The 22,850-nt window shown below is 35.0% G+C and overlaps 2 protein-coding genes across 4 annotated transcripts; both read right to left on the bottom strand.

Annotated features, from left to right (window-relative positions):
• Window positions 1-7,747: 7,747 nt before the first annotated feature.
• Window positions 7,748-9,281, bottom strand: LOC111024922 (uncharacterized). The gene is made up of 4 exons (XM_022302738.2): window positions 9,147-9,281; window positions 8,445-9,007; window positions 8,262-8,365; window positions 7,748-8,175 (listed from the first exon to the last, which is right to left on the bottom strand). Exons 2-4 carry the CDS (start codon window positions 8,904-8,906, stop codon window positions 7,878-7,880), a joined length of 864 nt encoding a protein of 287 aa, XP_022158430.1. The 5' UTR covers window positions 8,907-9,007; window positions 9,147-9,281; the 3' UTR covers window positions 7,748-7,877.
• Window positions 9,282-9,405: 124 nt separating this feature from the next.
• Window positions 9,406-12,359, bottom strand: LOC148212124 (B3 domain-containing transcription repressor VAL1-like). 3 transcript variants are annotated; one of them, XM_088121378.1, is made up of 5 exons: window positions 11,938-12,359; window positions 11,531-11,580; window positions 11,129-11,242; window positions 10,948-11,015; window positions 9,406-10,344 (listed from the first exon to the last, which is right to left on the bottom strand). In XM_088121378.1, the coding sequence occupies exon 5, from the start codon at window positions 10,322-10,324 to the stop codon at window positions 9,638-9,640; it is 687 nt and encodes a 228-aa protein (XP_087977504.1). In that variant the 5' UTR covers window positions 10,325-10,344; window positions 10,948-11,015; window positions 11,129-11,242; window positions 11,531-11,580; window positions 11,938-12,359; the 3' UTR covers window positions 9,406-9,637. The 3 variants fall into 3 exon arrangements, with proteins under 3 accessions (XP_087977504.1, XP_087977503.1, XP_087977505.1); XM_088121377.1 differs by lacking the exon at window positions 11,938-12,359 and adding an exon at window positions 11,705-11,785; XM_088121379.1 differs by lacking the exons at window positions 10,948-11,015; window positions 11,938-12,359 and adding an exon at window positions 11,705-11,786.
• Window positions 12,360-22,850: the final 10,491 nt, after the last annotated feature.

Here is a 22,850-nt window from a genome sequence, read left to right as displayed (position 1 = left end):
GGTCTTCAAAAGTAGGTTCCTCTACTTCTCCTTATTTGCATTGCTTATGTCTTTTCTTTATTGAATTTCTAAAACAAAATCAAATCACAAGCGTTCACGCGCTTCTGCTGTGGGATTCGATCCCTTCATCATCATTACCCTTAGGCTCGTCTCAACGAGTCGGCTTATTCTAATGGCTCCTACTTTCTTGTTAATATCCCAACGCTTTTTAAATATCTTTAAAAATATGCTCTAAACTTCAACCTGACATTTACATGTAAACATTAGGAGATAAGACTTTTCCATCTTTAAAATCCTGTCATAAATCTCGCCCCGACGTTTTAGATAAACCTTATTTTCTTAGAAGGACAATGCTACCCCAAGTATCTCCACAATGATATGATATTGTCTGCATTGAGCATAACCCTCATAGCTTTACTTTTAGTTTCACTCAAAAGGTCTCGTACCAATAAAGATGTTGCACTCACTTTTGTATCCACGATCTTCCCCTTATTTAGTCAATGTGGAACTTTGGTCGCGTTCTCAACGCCTTAAGATAACCGCATTGAATCAATATCTCTCTATAGCATGGTTGTAGTCACGATGGAAGACAATAAAAATGACGGTATTTCAACTACATGTATACGCTCCATCACGTAATAGTAAAGGCTTGAAGTTATTGAAGTTATTAGAGGCACAAAAAAAGAAATAATCTATTGTCAAGTGACTCTAGCAAAACTCTAAATTAGTAAATCCCAAGTGCATAAATTACTTGAGGAGAGCTTGAGCCATGTTGATTGGAAAATATCTCCTACTTCTATCGCACGAATAAACAGAAAATAACTAAGAAATTTAAAGAAAACAATAAAATAAAGAAACACAAGAATTAACGTGGAAAAACTCCAAACCGGAGAAAAAACCACGGTCCACAAGGAAAAATGTACTATGTGAAAAATTATTATAATCACATAGATTTCTCTCCCCGACCCCAATTACACAAAACACTCTTTCAAAACAAATACCGCTCAGTTAACTAGAGCTAGTATACCAGACTTAAAGTATTTCAACTGGGATGATTAAAACCTAAGTCTATGAGCTCCTTTTATAATAGTTGGAACACACCTCCTCCTTGTACTTTTCCGATGTGAGACAACTTCTAGCACTTGGATACCATCATTGTAATTCTTTCAATGTGGGACAACTTCCATTCCAATATTTTTCCAAAACCCAACAAATTCCACATTGGCAAGATATTGAAAAGCTCACAGTTTAATTTCTACTGCACTCATTGTCTTCACCGACGATCATAATCCTCATTCAGAGAACTATAGCCTACGCCATCATAAAAGTAGATCACTTGGAATATTGTCTTCTAAGATTTTTCTTCCTCGTCACATGTCGATAAATCCTGCTGAGATTTATGGTGCAACTTCCACTTATTTGGCTCATCTAGAAGTTCTTCAAGCATTGATATAACTTCCACCACACACACCTTGCCCATGTGTAAACTTGTGGAACCGCTAACATCACATCCTCTATCATGGTAAAACGGACATATCATTAGGACGAATTCTCTCTCTCTTCAAAGGAACTGATCACGTCTCCTCTGATGAGAGAAACACTGTCAGCATCCGGCCAGAGCCCTTTGACAAACCGACTCTGTTGGGAAAATCTTTCTTCATGTGCCCAGACTGTCCGCATCCCCAGCAACAAGCTTTCTTTTGTACGGAGTCTTTCTTCTTCTTCCAATTGCTAGCTATTAATGTTGAATCTTCATGTGAAGTACACCCTTCACTTTTCAGCCTTCTTTCCTCTAACAATAGTTTATTAGTAGACTCGACAAATTTCAAGGTATCCTTCCCATACATCAAGATCGGCTTTATGTGTTCATAAGAAAGTGGAAATGGTACGATGAGTTTGAGTGCTTTATCTTCGTTATCTATCGTTACTTTGATCGCAGATGATTTTATTGAGCTTACTCAGATGATCTGAAATTTTTGTACCTTCCTCTATTCGCAGCGTGTGAAACTGCTCCTTCAGGTACAGCAAATTTGAGATGCCCTTTGTCTGATATAATGATTCAAGCTTTTCCCAAAGTTCTCGAAATTCCATGCACATTCGCAAGAATATTATTAGCTAAACCTGTTCGTATCGTGCTTGCAACCCTCAAATCCATTTCCTCCCAATATTCATCACTCATGCTAGACTTCTTAGAACCTCTGTTGGAACCACCACTGGACTCCACTGGACCACCATCATCGCTTAGCTTTTCAGAAGCACCTTCACTCGGTTTTCCTTTCAACGCCTTGTGTAACCCAGATTGTATCATTATATCCTTGACTTGCACTTGCCACAAGCCGGAGTTGATCCTTCCATCAAATTTCTCCAGTCAATCTTCATTGGACTCATAAAGAATGACATATTTGCTTCACACTCCTAGAGAATCTGCAAATTGTGAACAGCCCACATTATTCACAAAATCGTAGCTCGTTTCAAGAAATCTTTTCTGATGTGGAAGTTCAGACAATGCTGCAACCATAGAGCATACTAAAAAATTCTAGAAACTACAAACCTAAAGCTTTGATACCAAATAACTGAGAAATTTAAAGAAAGCAATCAAATAAAGAAACACAAGAATTAATGTGGAAGAACTCCAAACCTGAGAAAAAACCACGACCCACAAGGAAAAATCCACTATGTGAAAATTATTACAATCACACAGATTTCTCTCTGACCCCAATTAAAAAAAACACTCTTTCAAAGCAAATACTGCTAAATTAATTGGTTGGTACACCAGGCTATTGGGATGATTAAAACTCAAGCCTATGAGCTCTTTTTATAGTAGTTGGAACACACCTCTTCCTTGTACTTTTTCGATGTGGGATAACTTTTAGCACTTGGAGACCATCCTTGTATTCTTCCAATGTGGGACAACCTCCATTTGAATATTTTGCCAAAAGTCAACTCATGTGTCCGCAACTCCAATGTCCTGCAAATTACAATCCTATTCCTCATGTTTACACTAGGTGTCAACTACTGTAAGAACATTTTCGTAATTTGAGCTAAAAAGAAAAAAATCAGTTTTGTGTAAAAAAAAGTTGGAAAAATGAGGTGCGTGTGTGTGATGTGTAAGTGGACATGTGGTGAGGAAAAGAAAAAAATAAAATAAAAAGAAAGAAAAGGAAGGAAACTAAAGGAGAAAAAAAAGGGATCCTTGGCCTTGGCCGTGTGTGAAATCGAAAAAGAGGGAAGAGGAAAAAGTCGGTGATGAGCAAAGAAGGAAGGGGAGAACTTTGAAATCGATTTGAGATTTGGGAACTAGAATCTGATAAAATTTGGAGATTTAAGCTAAGAATCTCTAAGATATAGAATTCCTAATAAGTTTAATTTGTGGGTTTTGTTAATCACGAGTTTGTTTGATGTTGTGAATGTTCTAGGGTTTTAAGAATTGAGAATAATTGTGACCCTTGTCTGAGATGGTGAATGACTTGTGCTAATAGAGAATTTGTGAATTTATGCCTTAAGTTATTTCAAAGAAGAAAAAATGTAATGTTAGCAGATTAAGGGGGTATGGGCTGCTGTAGAAGGAAGGGTATGAAATTATATGTTTTCTCGCTGTGATGTCTGAAAAAAAATGGGTTTGTTTTGGGTAGCACAGTGAAGATTTTCGTGGGGTGAGGAAGAAGAAGAAAATGAATGGGTTGAGGAAGAAGATGATGAATAGTTGTGGTCATCGGTCCACACGTCAACATGTCGTGTAACCCTTCGACACATGGGGGAAAATCATTTTACCCCCCTTATCGACGATATATTAAAATATTGCCGAAATGTCTCGATAATATCGACATCTCAACGATATTTAAAGAATATCGTAAAAAAAAAACTAAAACAAGGAATAGGAGAACTTTGAAATCGATTTGAAATTTGGGAACTAGAATCTGGTAAAATTTGGAGATTTAAGCTAAGAATCTTGAGGATATAGAATCCCTAATAAATTTAATTTGTGGGTATTGTTAATCACGAGTTTGTTTGAGGCTGTGAATGTTCTAGGGTTTTAAAAATTGAATAATTGTGACCCTTGTCTGAGATGGTGAATGGCTTGTGCTAATAGAGGATTTGTGAATTTATGCCTTGAGTTATTTCAAAGAATAAAAAATGTAATGTTAGCAGATTAAGGGGGTATGGGCTGCTGTAGAAGGGAGGGTATGAAATTATATGTTTTCTCGCTGTGATGTTTGAAAAAAAAAATGGGTTTGTTTTGGGTAGCACAGTGAAGATTTTCGTGGGGTGAGGAAGAAGAAGAAGATGAATGGGTTGAGGAAGAAGATGATGAATAGTTGTGGGCATCGGTCCACACGTCAACATGTCGTGTAGCCCTTCGACACATGGGGGAAAATCATTTTACCCCCCTTATCAACGATATATTAAAATATTGCCGAAATGTCTCGATAATATCGACATCTCAACAATATTTAAAGAATATCGTAAAAAAAAACTAAAACAAGGAAGAGGAGAACTTTGAAATCGATTTGAAATTTGGGAACTAGAATCTAGTAAAATTTGGAGATTTAAGCTAAGAATATTGAGGATATAGAATCCCTAATAAGTTTAATTTGTGGGTATTGTTAATCACGAGTTTGTTTGAGGCTGTGAATGTTCTAGGGTTTTAAAAATTGAATAATTGTGACCCTTGTCTGAGATGGTGAATGGCTTGTGCCATCAGAGGATTTGTGAATTTATGTCTGAGTTATTTCAAAGGAATGTAATGTTAGCAAATTAATGGGGTATAGGCTGCTGTAGAAGGAAGAGTATGAAATTATATGTTTTTTCACTGTGATATCTGAAAAAATGGGTTTGTTTTGGGTAGCACAGTAAAAAATTTTGTGTGATGTGGAAGAAGAAGATGAATAGTTGTGGGCAGTGTACTAAATATCGGTCCACACGTCAACATGTCGTGTAGCCTTTCGACACATGGGGAAAAATCATTTTGCCCCCGTTATTGACGATATATTAAAATATCACCAATATCGCGATAATATCAACATCTCAACAATATTTAAAGAATATCGTCAAAAAAAAAAAGCTAAAACAATCGAGCCCGTATAAGAAGACACAACCCATAATACCAGCTTGTACAAGAAAAGAAAGAGGGGGAGGGGGGTCTTATAGGGGCGCTCCCCTCCTCCGCCTCCGTCCCTTTCCAATGTGGGATTGAGACGGGAATGGATTCACTTTTAGCTATTTTTTTAATTCTAATTATAATTCTAATATTAATTTTATATTAATATTTAAATTTATTCATTTATTTCAATTTTCACTATTAACAAATAGAATTTCTTTTTTCAATTTTTCTTTTCAAATTTAATTACAAAATTTTCAAACTCATACTTCTATTTCTAATAATTCAATTTAATCATCATATACATGTGTGTACATATATCAATATTTCATATAGTTATGTAATTAAACACTAATTTGGTTATAAATTATTAAGTATCAATAAAACACAATTAAACAACATTGAACTTTAATTTACTAATTCAAATTATTTTCATCAATCTTCATTATTTTATTCTGACATTTTTATCGACATCGACATTTTCATAGGTAAGTAACTCATATTTTTACATATGATGGTTAGAAGTGATCAATTATAGCTTAATTAAACTACAATTAAAGTTTTATTTACTAATAAAAATTAATTCAAATATTCGTCGACATCGACATGTCTGTAAAATAGGGACATCTACATCTCGAACTTGGTTGTGAGGAGAGAGAAATTGGTGTGTTAAACTAAATAAGAAAGAAAAAAATTGCTGGGAGATTAAGTCAATTACGTGAGAAAGGGAATTTGAAAGGTAAAAAAGTGGGATGTGGGTCCCACTTGTAAGAAATGATGAGAGAGAAATAAATATAGTTGTATTGTAGAGGGAGAATGAGGTTGTTGATTAAAGAGTGTAGTTTAATTTAAGTTATTGTAGTTTTAAATTGGGATTAAGTATGTATTGAAAATTGGTTGGTTATTATTTCATGACGAATAGCAATTGGAGCCACGTACAATCCAAATTAATACCGTTCGTAGGATTTGTGAGTGGTTATTTTATTAAACGTTTTGGATATTATTATTGATTTGTGAGTGGTTCATTTTACATATGTTTTAGATATCTATTATTGTAGAATTTCAAGAAAATATATATTACTTATGATTTATTATTTCTGCTGAGAAATTGTGTTTGCTAAGAATTTAGAAATGTTTTTTAGAATTTGTCAATGTTTTTTAGAAACTTAGAAATGCTTTATGATTTAGAAAAATGTTTGAGGAAGCTATGAAATGTTTTAGAAAGAGATTTAGAAATGATTTGAGAAAGTTAGAAAAGTTCTTAGAAAGAAGAAGAAAAGAATTTTAGAACAGTACGTTTATTGAGAATAGTTTTCAAACCATCATATTATTGTATCCAGGTGATTACTCGTGTGTTACATGAATGTGTTTTTATAGTATACCAGAAATGGGAGGTCTTTGGGACCATTTGAGAGAATTAGGTATATGTGAGATTACTTTGTGCCAGTAGACCAGAACAATAACAGAATATAGGTACATATGTGGTGTTGAGTTTTCTTAACCTACTTTATGTTTGAATGAGATATTTTGTACGTATTTAAAAAGTGATTTTAGAAATTGTGTGTTGTTACCAGTTATTACTAAAAACCTTACTGAGTTTTAGTTACTAAAATTGTATGAAGTTTTTATGAGAAAGTTTACTTCAGTTTCATAATATTCAAAAATATTGAGAATTTCAGTTGTTAATGAAAGAAGTTTTACGAAACTATTTTCTTATTAAATTGCCACACACCGAGCTTCTCAACTCACTATTTATCATTGTTTTCTCCACCAAGCTGCACTTGAGTTTCAAAGAGATAGCTGACCAGTTTCTGTCACTCAACGTCTCAGAATTTGCATATCATTTTGTATGTACATTTATAATGAACTCTAATAGATTAGTTGCACCTTTTATAGTTGTATTATGTACACTTTGTTGTATATATTAGAGAAGAATCTTAATTAGTTTTAGAAATTTAGAAAGAAATTGACTATAGACTCTGTAGTTAGTTGGAATATGTGGTCGGCACGGCTTGTCTTAGAACTAGTAGGTATTTTAGGATGGGTCGTGTCAACTACCAGCTCAGCCACTATACCACGGGAAATTCTCACCACAACTTACTCCTATTATGGATGATACTAATTAATTATTAATTACCAAATATTAGTTTTTTCTTTTTTCTATTAATTTTTTAATTTCCTTTTATTTTGTCACGTACTCAAGTAGTTAAAGTACATATTTCCAACAAAAAGATGGTGAATGTTATAAGTTAGAATTTTCAGTCTATATGTTGTTCAAAAAACAATTTTTTTTTATTAAATTATTATGAGTGATTTATTAACTAATTTTTATTACTAATAAATTAAGGTTCATAATCACTAAATTATCTTTAACCATATTTTAGATTTACTTTCAGTTTCTTGAATGGTAAATGAAAATAATTGGACGTATTGTATATATTAAGCCATCTTGAATTTCAATATGTTTTTGTTGTTATTGTAATAAACATATAACATATTGGGATCCATCGTCGGGATGAATGAGAAACCTTTTTTTTTTTGACAAATTTTTGTACATGTATGTTTTATTAGTTTCCACGCGGAAAATTTGTTATTTTTTGAAAAATATAATTAAACAAAATAAAGCCATATCATACGGGAGCTGAGGAGTGGAAGCGAAGAATTCAGAAACACGAAAATAAAAAATAAAAAAGTATATGAATTTATGGAATTGGCGAGGGGCGAGAGAAATAAAAGAAGATGAAGAAAGAAAAAAAATTGGAGGAAGAAGAAAGAAAGCTTAAAATGGTATGTGGTGGCGGTGAGCCGGCGAAGAAAGGGGGGACGACATAACGGCGAAACGAGAGCTGTAAATGGTGGAAAGATCCACACTGGTGGGCGACAGCGTGGGTGGCCATGGGCTCGACGGAGTTGCAGAGGTCATAGAGTTGGTAATGCCGCCGTACCCTCTCGGCGGCTGCGGTGGTCTCTCTCCTTTCCGGCGAGGCCCTTTCTCCGCCCACCTCAGCTCCGCCTGCTTCACCGCGCTTGGGTACCTCCAACCGAAGCACCCCACATCTCCTGCCTTCGCTATGTATCTGTATAGTACAGTACATATAATGTCAAAATTTATGCATTCTGATTCTTCAATCCCTTTAAATTTTTTTCTTTTCAAAATGGTTACCTGTGGCTGAATTTTCTTCCCAAACACTCCATGCACTTTCTTCCCTCCGTCATCTCTCCCATCCCTATTCTCACGCATTGCCTACAGTAGACTCTTCCACACACCTGCCAAATTAAACATTAGTTGTATGCTCTTGTGTTTGAGCTTTGAAATGAAGAGTTGATTTGATTTGATTTTGAGCACCAGGCAACGATGTCGGAATATATAAATGTAGGTGCTGCAGTTGGTGCAGATATTGGAGTGAGGAATCCCAGGGCGGCGTCTCCCCGGCGTGGCTCTGTGATGCTCATACATGGAACTGAGTCCTCTGTCACTGTACTCCAGCACACGACCCACGTCCACCAAATCCACACCCTCCGGCTTCGGGTGCGCACTGGGGTGAAGCCTGATTTTGGCATCAGGGCGGGACTGTTGGCTGGCTGCTTGCAGAGCCCTGTTGAAGTCCAGGCTTGGTAGTTTGGTCAGTGGGGTGCTCTGCCTCTCGTTATCGCTTGGGATTTTGCTTCTTTTCTTCTCAAAAGAAGAGTTGGGTTGAAGATTAACATCTGTGAGATGTCGAAAAGTGAGATTCACTGAATCGTCTGGCACCCCTTCGTACAGTGCTTCCAGCTCCATTCTTGCCTTTCTGAACCCACCATCATCCATCGCAGATTACATTCTAAATGCTCCAAGTCCAAACCCACTGCTTTATAAAGCCAAAAACCTGGCCGGTATCTGCCTTGCTGGACTCATTGCCACGACATTTCCTTCGAGACATAAAATATATCAATCAATCATCTCGATTGTATCGATAGATATAGATGGATAATGAATAAATGAATGAATGAATGGGGTTTCATTTGATTATAATGAAAGATAAGAATGGAAGAGGTCAATAGACAATACCTGAGCTTTCGGAATCTTTTCAGAACACTTGGCCAAGAAAGAAAGAGATCCTCGGCCGGACTATTTTAAAAACCCAGAAAACCCACTTGTCCTACACTGTCGTTTACCTGATGTTTGAAGACCAAGCTGCATGACTCATAAAACTGGTCAACTGTAGTCTGGGCAATAGCGAAGGCTGCAACTTTTATGTTGAATTATTCGTTCAGTAACATTAGCTTACAAAATTATGCATTATGTCAAACAGCTTTTGCAATTGAAGTATCCAAAAGACGTCCTTCACATTACTGGGAAACTCGACACGCTACATCATATATTAATACATATATTAATACAACTCCTCTTAGCAAAAAGGAGCAAGAAGTGAGGCTGAAAGATCATCAATGATCAACTTGTATGATAAACTAACAACGTATATGTTTCAGTTATATTATTTATATACCATGTGAGTAAGAGAACTTGTGAAGAAAAAAAAACCAAAAATGTTTTCAATCTCAATGGTGCTCTTCTCTGCATCCGTTGCTTGTGCTCTCATGTCCCGATCCATGACACCCTTCATCAGATAGGCGTCTCTCACTCTCTGCGCTACTTGGTTGACTGGACTGCTGCTCACTTGTAACGCTGGAGACTCCAATTTGCTTTGTGTAGCTGTCTAAAGGTTGGCTGGCAGCCTCGACAAGGCTCATCATGCTTAATCCTGCTACCTCCAGTTGCATGTCCTCTCGGTCGGGGTGGCAGTTCAAGTCAATTTGCCCACTGCTAATTGCAGCCTCCCTGTCTTTAATCCTACTCTGACTTCCTTCATTCTCTGAATGGTCTGTGTGCAGCAATGTATCCCTCACTGTCCCGCTCATTCCTGACACGTCGAATTGTGGATTCCCATCCTTGAGCAGAGTCTCAACTTCACGTTCAGATTGGCGTTTCTTCTTCCGCAGCATGAGTGTTTTAAAACGACGTTTAACAGTCAAGCAGACATTGCATGTGCATGTGGACTTATGCTTTCCCTTCCCACTTGGCGGCTGAATACACACAATGCACGTGCATCCTGGTCGGTGTCGAGGATGTCTAGTTGTTGTACCCAATTCCTGCAAGTCAACCATACTATCACCCAGCACAGCAGCACTGGCCAGCGCATCCAAACCAGAAGGCTCAAGATCTTGAGTAGACTTCTGGCTCTTCATGATTTTACGTTTCTTAAAATCTGGAGTATATAGAGTGCAAATGATCAGACGCTGCATAATACATTTACGAATAGAAATTTCATTTCCAAAACAACATTTTAGTTTCAAATGACAACTTAATGAAGTGCAGTGATCTAAGGACAAAAGTAACAACATGGTGAGTAATGACATCACAACCATTCCACTGATTTCCAATGAGTCTGACGTCACAGGGTAATCTGTCTTAAAACTATCTGGCTATCCACTCGCATCTCAACTTATATTATCGAGTCAGTCATCTGAGACGTTCACTCTTGACAAACTTCTGCTACAGAAAACACACAGGACAGAAGTTTCATCTAGCTTTTATGCAATGTCTACATTCATGCACGACTAAATGTGGCTAAAACTACTATCAAAATGCACTGAAGCATCTAATTAAGACATATTAACTCACAATCTTAATTTTCCTTCCCCAAATTTAGATAAGACAACCTAAATGCAGCCAACATTCCATCCCATATTTCACCACCTATCTAGACATGTAGGCATTACAAAATTGTCCCTGCTCAATTATTTAGGGTTCTCTACTAATTATAATGAGCCCAAAGCTTGTATAGATGGGAAGGAGGTTCTGCCCGTACCTTTACTTGCTCTAAGAAGATTCTCTTGTTCCTTTGTGCTGATCTCTTCTGGGGCAGAACATGTACACCTTAGAATACAAGGTTAAAAGTGTCACATATCGTCCTTCCATGTCATGGGAATAATATTTGCATACAACACCTATAGACCATGGGAAAGAGAAACAACAAGACAATATTGCACCTGCTCAAATCCCAAACATTATCCGAACAAGTCCACTTTGGAGGGAGAAGAACGTCCACAGGCAACCTCCGCCATTTTGAACAATCATCACACTGAGCCCATTGTTTCTGTTCCCTGAATTATTCCAGTCTAATCAGCTATAAGAACTCAATGCATAGATATGTAAACTAAAGTGAACAACATGCATATTCAAATTTCAAACTAAATTCATAAAATTGGCTACACTTGACTGAAACTAGATTGAGCCTTGCTTTGAGATTAGAGACAGACTTCATGACAGTAACAAGTTTTAAATAACATTAGCAGAACACTTGAATAAACCTAACGAAGATTTATTAGCCACATATTCGAGTCTAACACTTTCATCACTCATATATATAAAATCTTGAACAAAAACCTTACCCAGTTGATGTGACAGTGAATATAGTCCGTTTGCCAAAGACTGGAGGTTCCTGAATGATTTTACAGTAGGGTCATGTTAAAATCAGATCCATAACTTTGAATCTAATCATAAATCATTAATACACGAATAAGCATAAAAAATCATTAGTTTTCTAAAGAAAACAGAAAACCTACATCATACTCTTCAAATTCATGGTCATCAATAGTGACAATGGTGGGATTTTTTATGATAAAATTATTTTAAAATCAAAATAAAATCTTTTATCTTTTAAAAGAAGACTTAAAAAAGACCTGTATAAAAAAAACGGAAACAAAACCTTTTTTGAAAAAGAAAAACAAAATTACCAAAAGAAAGAGAAAAAAAAAATTTTAAAAGGTTAAACGAAAAAAAGGTAAATTTCTTTTACCTTTAAGAAAACAAAGTTTTCCTTTTCTTATTTTGGAGCTTCTTCTTCTTCTTTTTCCATAACCCACATTCACAGTGGTTGTAATGGAGGACTTTGCCGGAGTGCCGCTGCTCGTGGAGGTGTAGATTTGGGCGAGTTTGTCGTTGGCGCTGCTGTCGCCGCCAATTTGCCGTGCCGGTCGCCGGAGTCTGTTGCGCCGGTGTGTTCGGGAGTCGTTGTGGCCGCCGGAGGTGTAGGGTTAAGAGAGAGGATTGGGAGTGGAAATGGGGAAGAAGATGAAACGTGGAGAGAGGAAGAAAAAGGAAGAAACAAAAAGGTAAAAAAAAACAATAATGAGGGTTTGAAGAGAGAAAGGAAGGAAGAAACAGAAATGTCAATAATGGAGGTTTGAAGAGAGAGAAAGGAAGGAAGGAGGAAATAAAAATAGAAGAAATGGGTGTTTAACAAAGGGAAACGTAGTTTTCTCCTCCTTTTCTCCCATCCCCCTCTGTCTGGCCTTACCTTTTAAATACCCAAAAAAGTAACCGTAAAAAATGTACGAGTCAAAAATGCTTAGAGAAAAAAATGGGAAGAAGAACGTGGAGCAAAAGCCACCTAACATGGGTTTTGACGGAAAAAACAGAATCAAAATCAGTTTTATTAAAAAAAAAGTTTTTTTTTTAATTTAAACAAATCTTTTTATTTGAAACAAAATTATTTACTTAAAATCAAATCTTATTTATTTATTTTAATAATAAATCAAATTCTTTTAAAATAAAATCTATTTTTAAATTTAATTAAAATCTTACCTCAAAACTAATAATAAGGTAAAACATGTTATTTTTAATGAAAACAAATAAAATAAAATTCTATAATATAAAACATTAATATTAATGTTAATAATAAATGAATAAAAATAATAAAATTTAAGCCGGACCAAATACGGTGTCAACACTGATAACACTATGGATACAGCCCACTTGTAATAGTTACAAATGACTTGATCAAAGTCGTTCGTGTGTGTTATCTTTATAGCTTCAATCAAACCAAATATTTTGATGATCACAAACCAAATATAAACTAATAATTTGAGTGTTCCAAAGTGTTCATAGTGTAGAGCTCGAAAAGACAAAACCAATACCTGTCAAATCACTCAAATCGGAATTTAAACGAAGAAGTTATGGTCAAAACAAGTAAGAAGAAAAATCCTACGTTGTAGGTGACATGGACAAGTGGACAAATCCTACGTGGTGGGTGACATGGACAAGTGGACCACTCAGAAGTTGACATGTGGCATTAAGAGGACATACTTATGCCGACGTGGCATCCAACAATCGAACAAATGAGAAGATGACATGTGGCACTTTCATCTCTAACAAATTCATTTCCACCAATTTCTTTCAATCTCCTCAATCACTCTCAATCTCAATAATTTCTCAATCTCCACCAATTTCTTTTAATCATCATAATTATGTTTTCATTTCATTTCCTTACCGCATCTCTTAATCTACACCATTCATCCTTTGTTGGCCAAAATCCAATTTTCAAAATTCATCATCGAAACTCTATTTAAAGCCACCAAATTCCACCATTCTACACACCAACTATCAAAGCAAAATCTTTTGTTTTCAAATTCTCTTCTAAACTTTTGCAAAATCTTCATTATCTCCTACACATAACTTGTTTATCTTTTTGTGATAGATTCATTAGAGTGTGGTTTTTTAGCCATTACTTTGGTGCAAAATTTGTGTAATCCACTTGTATTTTTGAATTCTTTATTTTCAAATTTTCAAATTGGGTTTTGTATTAACGTATGGGTACACCTTGGGTTATGAGAAAAATAAATTGGTTGGATCCTGAACCAATAAAAAGGATCTTGGGTTTCTCTTTAGCCTAGGACAAAAAGAGGGTCGATCGGCTTGGTTTTCACCCGTAAGAGGACCACTATAGTAAAATACCCAAGGAGTCTTAAGGAGTGAAGTAGGAATTTCCGAACTACTACAAAAATTCTTGGTGTCACCCCTCTCTTCTCTTCTCTCGATTAAATTCAGTATTTATCTACTTTGAATCTTGGTAGTTTGCATATAGGTTTACTTAAATATTTTGTTCAATATTTCCTCTTTTTGTTAATCTTATATTATTGATTGCATAATTGTTCATTACCTTGAATTTATTTTTATTTTTTAAAAAGTGGTAAGCAACCCAATTCACCCTTCATCTAGTGTTGTCATTCGATCCTACAGTGTGGAGACATGCGAGTTGAGGTATCCTATACAATGAGTTTGTATAAAACCGGACCGCGAAATAATTAATCTATAGCTGTAACACCGTTAGCTAATAGATTAATATTTCAATAGGATGACTAGGTAACTCAATCTCAATCCTGTATAAGTTATGAACTTCTGTCTGTTAGGGATCGTCCTTTGATTTTTATGGATGAGAGTGGCTCGCATTGCCGACTCAACATTCCTACCATTTTGGGGACGAGACCGAGTGGGGAGTTAGGAACATAACTTTACAAGATGGAATTCACTCCTCTCCGACTTTAGGGGAGTAGATGAATTTTCCCTTTAGTACTGACTTCGGGACTTGTACAATGGCGGTCTCACTCTCTCACTAGCCCTAGAATGACTTCTAGTTATTGGTCGGACCATAACCAGGTTGTTCATTAGAGGATCAGCAGTACTTAAGGTACAAGATGTACATAGGGGTAAAATGAAAATTTGACCCAATTATGGTTACAACACTCATGAAGGATTGATTTGCCGTTAATGGTCAATATATGTAGACACGAAAAGATTCTATAGTGCGAAGAGTGCAGATGTAGGTCTTTAGTAGAGTGACCAACAGTTATCGAATGTTGGTTACTTTAGTTAATAAGTTTAATAATTTAATCTCGTAAGCTTCTAATCTGTAGATCCATTAGGTCCCCCACTAGCTCACAACGAATAAAACAAGGATCAAGACTTGTGAAAGAGTTTGAGGCATTCTACTCATTTAGGAGGAATGTACATTAATTGTATAAGATACAATTAATATAATGTATATAGATACATTTACTGTAAAGTTAATTATGAATCACATTCATAATTAAACTATAATGGTTAATATGAATTAGATTCATATTAAAATTATAGGTTAAAATTAATGTGAATGAGATTCACATTAAAACTCTAGGTTAGGAAAGAGATATACATTTAAATATGATTCAAATAAAGTTTTAATTTGCTAAAAAAATTAAAACTTTAATTAAATATATGATATATTTAATTATTATTAATTAATTAGTAATTTAATTAAATTAAACCAAATTTGATTTAATTTTAATTAACTAACTCACTTCTTTGGAGGATAATGGTGGTTGGAAAGATTACTGCATCCCTCACTCTTCTTCATCTCTATAAAATACGAAGAGTTAGCATTTTGTAGAGATGAATGGTGTTAGTGATTTTGGTGCAAAATCAAACTCTCTCAAAAAGCTCTCTCGAAAACTCCCTCACTTTCAAAAGAAAGTTCCCACAAACCAATCAATGCCAAAATAATAGCGGGGATGACTTTTTGATGGTGTCGTTGAACTACGGTGAAGAATGGTCTTCAAAAGTAGGTTCCTCTACTTCTCCTTATTTGCATTGCTTATGTCTTTTCTTTATTGAATTTCTAAAACAAAATCAAATCACAAGCGTTCACGCGCTTCTGCTGTGGGATTCGATCCCTTCATCATCATTACCCTTAGGCTCGTCTCAACGAGTCGGCTTATTCTAATGGCTCCTACTTTCTTGTTAATATCCCAACGCTTTTTAAATATCTTTAAAAATATGCTCTAAACTTCAACCTGACATTTACATGTAAACATTAGGAGATAAGACTTTTCCATCTTTAAAATCCTGTCATAAATCTCGCCCCGACGTTTTAGATAAACCTTATTTTCTTAGAAGGACAATGCTACCCCAAGTATCTCCACAATGATATGATATTGTCTGCATTGAGCATAACCCTCATAGCTTTACTTTTAGTTTCACTCAAAAGGTCTCGTACCAATAAAGATGTTGCACTCACTTTTGTATCCACGATCTTCCCCTTATTTAGTCAATGTGGAACTTTGGTCGCGTTCTCAACGCCTTAAGATAACCGCATTGAATCAATATCTCTCTATAGCATGGTTGTAGTCACGATGGAAGACAATAAAAATGACGGTATTTCAACTACATGTATACGCTCCATCACGTAATAGTAAAGGCTTGAAGTTATTGAAGTTATTAGAGGCACAAAAAAAGAAATAATCTATTGTCAAGTGACTCTAGCAAAACTCTAAATTAGTAAATCCCAAGTGCATAAATTACTTGAGGAGAGCTTGAGCCATGTTGATTGGAAAATATCTCCTACTTCTATCGCACGAATAAACAGAAAATAACTAAGAAATTTAAAGAAAACAATAAAATAAAGAAACACAAGAATTAACGTGGAAAAACTCCAAACCGGAGAAAAAACCACGGTCCACAAGGAAAAATGTACTATGTGAAAAATTATTATAATCACATAGATTTCTCTCCCCGACCCCAATTACACAAAACACTCTTTCAAAACAAATACCGCTCAGTTAACTAGAGCTAGTATACCAGACTTAAAGTATTTCAACTGGGATGATTAAAACCTAAGTCTATGAGCTCCTTTTATAATAGTTGGAACACACCTCCTCCTTGTACTTTTCCGATGTGAGACAACTTCTAGCACTTGGATACCATCATTGTAATTCTTTCAATGTGGGACAACTTCCATTCCAATATTTTTCCAAAACCCAACAAATTCCACATTGGCAAGATATTGAAAAGCTCACAGTTTAATTTCTACTGCACTCATTGTCTTCACCGACGATCATAATCCTCATTCAGAGAACTATAGCCTACGCCATCATAAAAGTAGATCACTTGGAATATTGTCTTCTAAGATTTTTCTTCCTCGTCACATGTCGATAAATCCTGCTGAGATTTATGGTGCAACTTCCACTTATTTGGCTCATCTAGAAGTTCTTCAAGCATTGATATAACTTCCACCACACACACCTTGCCCATGTGTAAACTTGTGGAACCGCTAACATCACATCCTCTATCATGGTAAAACGGACATATCATTAGGACGAATTCTCTCTCTCTTCAAAGGAACTGATCACGTCTCCTCTGATGAGAGAAACACTGTCAGCATCCGGCCAGAGCCCTTTGACAAACCGACTCTGTTGGGAAAATCTTTCTTCATGTGCCCAGACTGTCCGCATCCCCAGCAACAAGCTTTCTTTTGTACGGAGTCTTTCTTCTTCTTCCAATTGCTAGCTATTAATGTTGAATCTTCATGTGAAGTACACCCTTCACTTTTCAGCCTTCTTTCCTCTAACAATAGTTTATTAGTAGACTCGACAAATTTCAAGGTATCCTTCCCATACATCAAGATCGGCTTTATGTGTTCATAAGAAAGTGGAAATGGTACGATGAGTTTGAGTGCTTTATCTTCGTTATCTATCGTTACTTTGATCGCAGATGATTTTATTGAGCTTACTCAGATGATCTGAAATTTTTGTACCTTCCTCTATTCGCAGCGTGTGAAACTGCTCCTTCAGGTACAGCAAATTTGAGATGCCCTTTGTCTGATATAATGATTCAAGCTTTTCCCAAAGTTCTCGAAATTCCATGCACATTCGCAAGAATATTATTAGCTAAACCTGTTCGTATCGTGCTTGCAACCCTCAAATCCATTTCCTCCCAATATTCATCACTCATGCTAGACTTCTTAGAACCTCTGTTGGAACCACCACTGGACTCCACTGGACCACCATCATCGCTTAGCTTTTCAGAAGCACCTTCACTCGGTTTTCCTTTCAACGCCTTGTGTAACCCAGATTGTATCATTATATCCTTGACTTGCACTTGCCACAAGCCGGAGTTGATCCTTCCATCAAATTTCTCCAGTCAATCTTCATTGGACTCATAAAGAATGACATATTTGCTTCACACTCCTAGAGAATCTGCAAATTGTGAACAGCCCACATTATTCACAAAATCGTAGCTCGTTTCAAGAAATCTTTTCTGATGTGGAAGTTCAGACAATGCTGCAACCATAGAGCATACTAAAAAATTCTAGAAACTACAAACCTAAAGCTTTGATACCAAATAACTGAGAAATTTAAAGAAAGCAATCAAATAAAGAAACACAAGAATTAATGTGGAAGAACTCCAAACCTGAGAAAAAACCACGACCCACAAGGAAAAATCCACTATGTGAAAATTATTACAATCACACAGATTTCTCTCTGACCCCAATTAAAAAAAACACTCTTTCAAAGCAAATACTGCTAAATTAATTGGTTGGTACACCAGGCTATTGGGATGATTAAAACTCAAGCCTATGAGCTCTTTTTATAGTAGTTGGAACACACCTCTTCCTTGTACTTTTTCGATGTGGGATAACTTTTAGCACTTGGAGACCATCCTTGTATTCTTCCAATGTGGGACAACCTCCATTTGAATATTTTGCCAAAAGTCAACTCATGTGTCCGCAACTCCAATGTCCTGCAAATTACAATCCTATTCCTCATGTTTACACTAGGTGTCAACTACTGTAAGAACATTTTCGTAATTTGAGCTAAAAAGAAAAAAATCAGTTTTGTGTAAAAAAAAGTTGGAAAAATGAGGTGCGTGTGTGTGATGTGTAAGTGGACATGTGGTGAGGAAAAGAAAAAAATAAAATAAAAAGAAAGAAAAGGAAGGAAACTAAAGGAGAAAAAAAAAGGGATCCTTGGCCTTGGCCGTGTGTGAAATCGAAAAAGAGGGAAGAGGAAAAAGTCGGTGATGAGCAAAGAAGGAAGGGGAGAACTTTGAAATCGATTTGAGATTTGGGAACTAGAATCTGATAAAATTTGGAGATTTAAGCTAAGAATCTCTAAGATATAGAATTCCTAATAAGTTTAATTTGTGGGTTTTGTTAATCACGAGTTTGTTTGATGTTGTGAATGTTCTAGGGTTTTAAGAATTGAGAATAATTGTGACCCTTGTCTGAGATGGTGAATGACTTGTGCTAATAGAGAATTTGTGAATTTATGCCTTAAGTTATTTCAAAGAAGAAAAAAATGTAATGTTAGCAGATTAAGGGGGTATGGGCTGCTGTAGAAGGAAGGGTATGAAATTATATGTTTTCTCGCTGTGATGTCTGAAAAAAAATGGGTTTGTTTTGGGTAGCACAGTGAAGATTTTCGTGGGGTGAGGAAGAAGAAGAAAATGAATGGGTTGAGGAAGAAGATGATGAATAGTTGTGGTCATCGGTCCACACGTCAACATGTCGTGTAACCCTTCGACACATGGGGGAAAATCATTTTACCCCCCTTATCGACGATATATTAAAATATTGCCGAAATGTCTCGATAATATCGACATCTCAACGATATTTAAAGAATATCGTAAAAAAAAAACTAAAACAAGGAATAGGAGAACTTTGAAATCGATTTGAAATTTGGGAACTAGAATCTGGTAAAATTTGGAGATTTAAGCTAAGAATCTTGAGGATATAGAATCCCTAATAAATTTAATTTGTGGGTATTGTTAATCACGAGTTTGTTTGAGGCTGTGAATGTTCTAGGGTTTTAAAAATTGAATAATTGTGACCCTTGTCTGAGATGGTGAATGGCTTGTGCTAATAGAGGATTTGTGAATTTATGCCTTGAGTTATTTCAAAGAATAAAAAATGTAATGTTAGCAGATTAAGGGGGTATGGGCTGCTGTAGAAGGGAGGGTATGAAATTATATGTTTTCTCGCTGTGATGTTTGAAAAAAAAAATGGGTTTGTTTTGGGTAGCACAGTGAAGATTTTCGTGGGGTGAGGAAGAAGAAGAAGATGAATGGGTTGAGGAAGAAGATGATGAATAGTTGTGGGCATCGGTCCACACGTCAACATGTCGTGTAGCCCTTCGACACATGGGGGAAAATCATTTTACCCCCCTTATCAACGATATATTAAAATATTGCCGAAATGTCTCGATAATATCGACATCTCAACAATATTTAAAGAATATCGTAAAAAAAAACTAAAACAAGGAAGAGGAGAACTTTGAAATCGATTTGAAATTTGGGAACTAGAATCTAGTAAAATTTGGAGATTTAAGCTAAGAATATTGAGGATATAGAATCCCTAATAAGTTTAATTTGTGGGTATTGTTAATCACGAGTTTGTTTGAGGCTGTGAATGTTCTAGGGTTTTAAAAATTGAATAATTGTGACCCTTGTCTGAGATGGTGAATGGCTTGTGCCATCAGAGGATTTGTGAATTTATGTCTGAGTTATTTCAAAGGAATGTAATGTTAGCAAATTAATGGGGTATAGGCTGCTGTAGAAGGAAGAGTATGAAATTATATGTTTTTTCACTGTGATATCTGAAAAAATGGGTTTGTTTTGGGTAGCACAGTAAAAAATTTTGTGTGATGTGGAAGAAGAAGATGAATAGTTGTGGGCAGTGTACTAAATATCGGTCCACACGTCAACATGTCGTGTAGCCTTTCGACACATGGGGAAAAATCATTTTGCCCCCGTTATTGACGATATATTAAAATATCACCAATATCGCGATAATATCAACATCTCAACAATATTTAAAGAATATCGTCAAAAAAAAAAAAGCTAAAACAATCGAGCCCGTATAAGAAGACACAACCCATAATACCAGCTTGTACAAGAAAAGAAAGAGGGGGAGGGGGGTCTTATAGGGGCGCTCCCCTCCTCCGCCTCCGTCCCTTTCCAATGTGGGATTGAGACGGGAATGGATTCACTTTTAGCTATTTTTTTAATTCTAATTATAATTCTAATATTAATTTTATATTAATATTTAAATTTATTCATTTATTTCAATTTTCACTATTAACAAATAGAATTTCTTTTTTCAATTTTTCTTTTCAAATTTAATTACAAAATTTTCAAACTCATACTTCTATTTCTAATAATTCAATTTAATCATCATATACATGTGTGTACATATATCAATATTTCATATAGTTATGTAATTAAACACTAATTTGGTTATAAATTATTAAGTATCAATAAAACACAATTAAACAACATTGAACTTTAATTTACTAATTCAAATTATTTTCATCAATCTTCATTATTTTATTCTGACATTTTTATCGACATCGACATTTTCATAGGTAAGTAACTCATATTTTTACATATGATGGTTAGAAGTGATCAATTATAGCTTAATTAAACTACAATTAAAGTTTTATTTACTAATAAAAATTAATTCAAATATTCGTCGACATCGACATGTCTGTAAAATAGGGACATCTACATCTCGAACTTGGTTGTGAGGAGAGAGAAATTGGTGTGTTAAACTAAATAAGAAAGAAAAAAATTGCTGGGAGATTAAGTCAATTACGTGAGAAAGGGAATTTGAAAGGTAAAAAAGTGGGATGTGGGTCCCACTTGTAAGAAATGATGAGAGAGAAATAAATATAGTTGTATTGTAGAGGGAGAATGAGGTTGTTGATTAAAGAGTGTAGTTTAATTTAAGTTATTGTAGTTTTAAATTGGGATTAAGTATGTATTGAAAATTGGTTGGTTATTATTTCATGACGAATAGCAATTGGAGCCACGTACAATCCAAATTAATACCGTTCGTAGGATTTGTGAGTGGTTATTTTATTAAACGTTTTGGATATTATTATTGATTTGTGAGTGGTTCATTTTACATATGTTTTAGATATCTATTATTGTAGAATTTCAAGAAAATATATATTACTTATGATTTATTATTTCTGCTGAGAAATTGTGTTTGCTAAGAATTTAGAAATGTTTTTTAGAATTTGTCAATGTTTTTTAGAAACTTAGAAATGCTTTATGATTTAGAAAAATGTTTGAGGAAGCTATGAAATGTTTTAGAAAGAGATTTAGAAATGATTTGAGAAAGTTAGAAAAGTTCTTAGAAAGAAGAAGAAAAGAATTTTAGAACAGTACGTTTATTGAGAATAGTTTTCAAACCATCATATTATTGTATCCAGGTGATTACTCGTGTGTTACATGAATGTGTTTTTATAGTATACCAGAAATGGGAGGTCTTTGGGACCATTTGAGAGAATTAGGTATATGTGAGATTACTTTGTGCCAGTAGACCAGAACAATAACAGAATATAGGTACATATGTGGTGTTGAGTTTTCTTAACCTACTTTATGTTTGAATGAGATATTTTGTACGTATTTAAAAAGTGATTTTAGAAATTGTGTGTTGTTACCAGTTATTACTAAAAACCTTACTGAGTTTTAGTTACTAAAATTGTATGAAGTTTTTATGAGAAAGTTTACTTCAGTTTCATAATATTCAAAAATATTGAGAATTTCAGTTGTTAATGAAAGAAGTTTTACGAAACTATTTTCTTATTAAATTGCCACACACCGAGCTTCTCAACTCACTATTTATCATTGTTTTCTCCACCAAGCTGCACTTGAGTTTCAAAGAGATAGCTGACCAGTTTCTGTCACTCAACGTCTCAGAATTTGCATATCATTTTGTATGTACATTTATAATGAACTCTAATAGATTAGTTGCACCTTTTATAGTTGTATTATGTACACTTTGTTGTATATATTAGAGAAGAATCTTAATTAGTTTTAGAAATTTAGAAAGAAATTGACTATAGACTCTGTAGTTAGTTGGAATATGTGGTCGGCACGGCTTGTCTTAGAACTAGTAGGTATTTTAGGATGGGTCGTGTCAACTACCAGCTCAGCCACTATACCACGGGAAATTCTCACCACAACTTACTCCTATTATGGATGATACTAATTAATTATTAATTACCAAATATTAGTTTTTTCTTTTTTCTATTAATTTTTTAATTTCCTTTTATTTTGTCACGTACTCAAGTAGTTAAAGTACATATTTCCAACAAAAAGATGGTGAATGTT

This window comes from Momordica charantia (genome assembly GCF_013281855.1).
Source record: "Momordica charantia cultivar OHB3-1 chromosome 3 unlocalized genomic scaffold, Mcharantia_2.0 BLBB01000003.1, whole genome shotgun sequence".
Classification (NCBI taxonomy): Eukaryota; Viridiplantae; Streptophyta; class Magnoliopsida; order Cucurbitales; family Cucurbitaceae; genus Momordica; species Momordica charantia.
The sequence above is the reverse complement of the archived record's forward strand: the minus strand, read 5'-3'. Positions and strand labels throughout refer to the sequence as shown.

What these genes read in the sequence shown, in the direction of transcription:
- LOC111024922 (XM_022302738.2), bottom strand. Translation starts at nt 8,906, where the DNA reads ATGGATGATGGTGGGTTCAGAAAGGCAAGAATGGAGCTGGAAGCACTG. An exon ending in TATTCCGACATCGTTGCCTG is followed by an intron (nt 8,366 to 8,444) that starts GTGCTCAAAATC and finishes TTAATTTGGCAG; the next exon opens with GTGTGTGGAAGAGTCTACTG. An exon ending in GGAAGAAAATTCAGCCACAG is followed by an intron (nt 8,176 to 8,261) that starts GTAACCATTTTG and finishes TGTACTATACAG; the next exon opens with ATACATAGCGAAGGCAGGAG.
- LOC148212124 (XM_088121378.1), bottom strand. Translation starts at nt 10,324, where the DNA reads ATGAAGAGCCAGAAGTCTACTCAAGATCTTGAGCCTTCTGGTTTGGAT.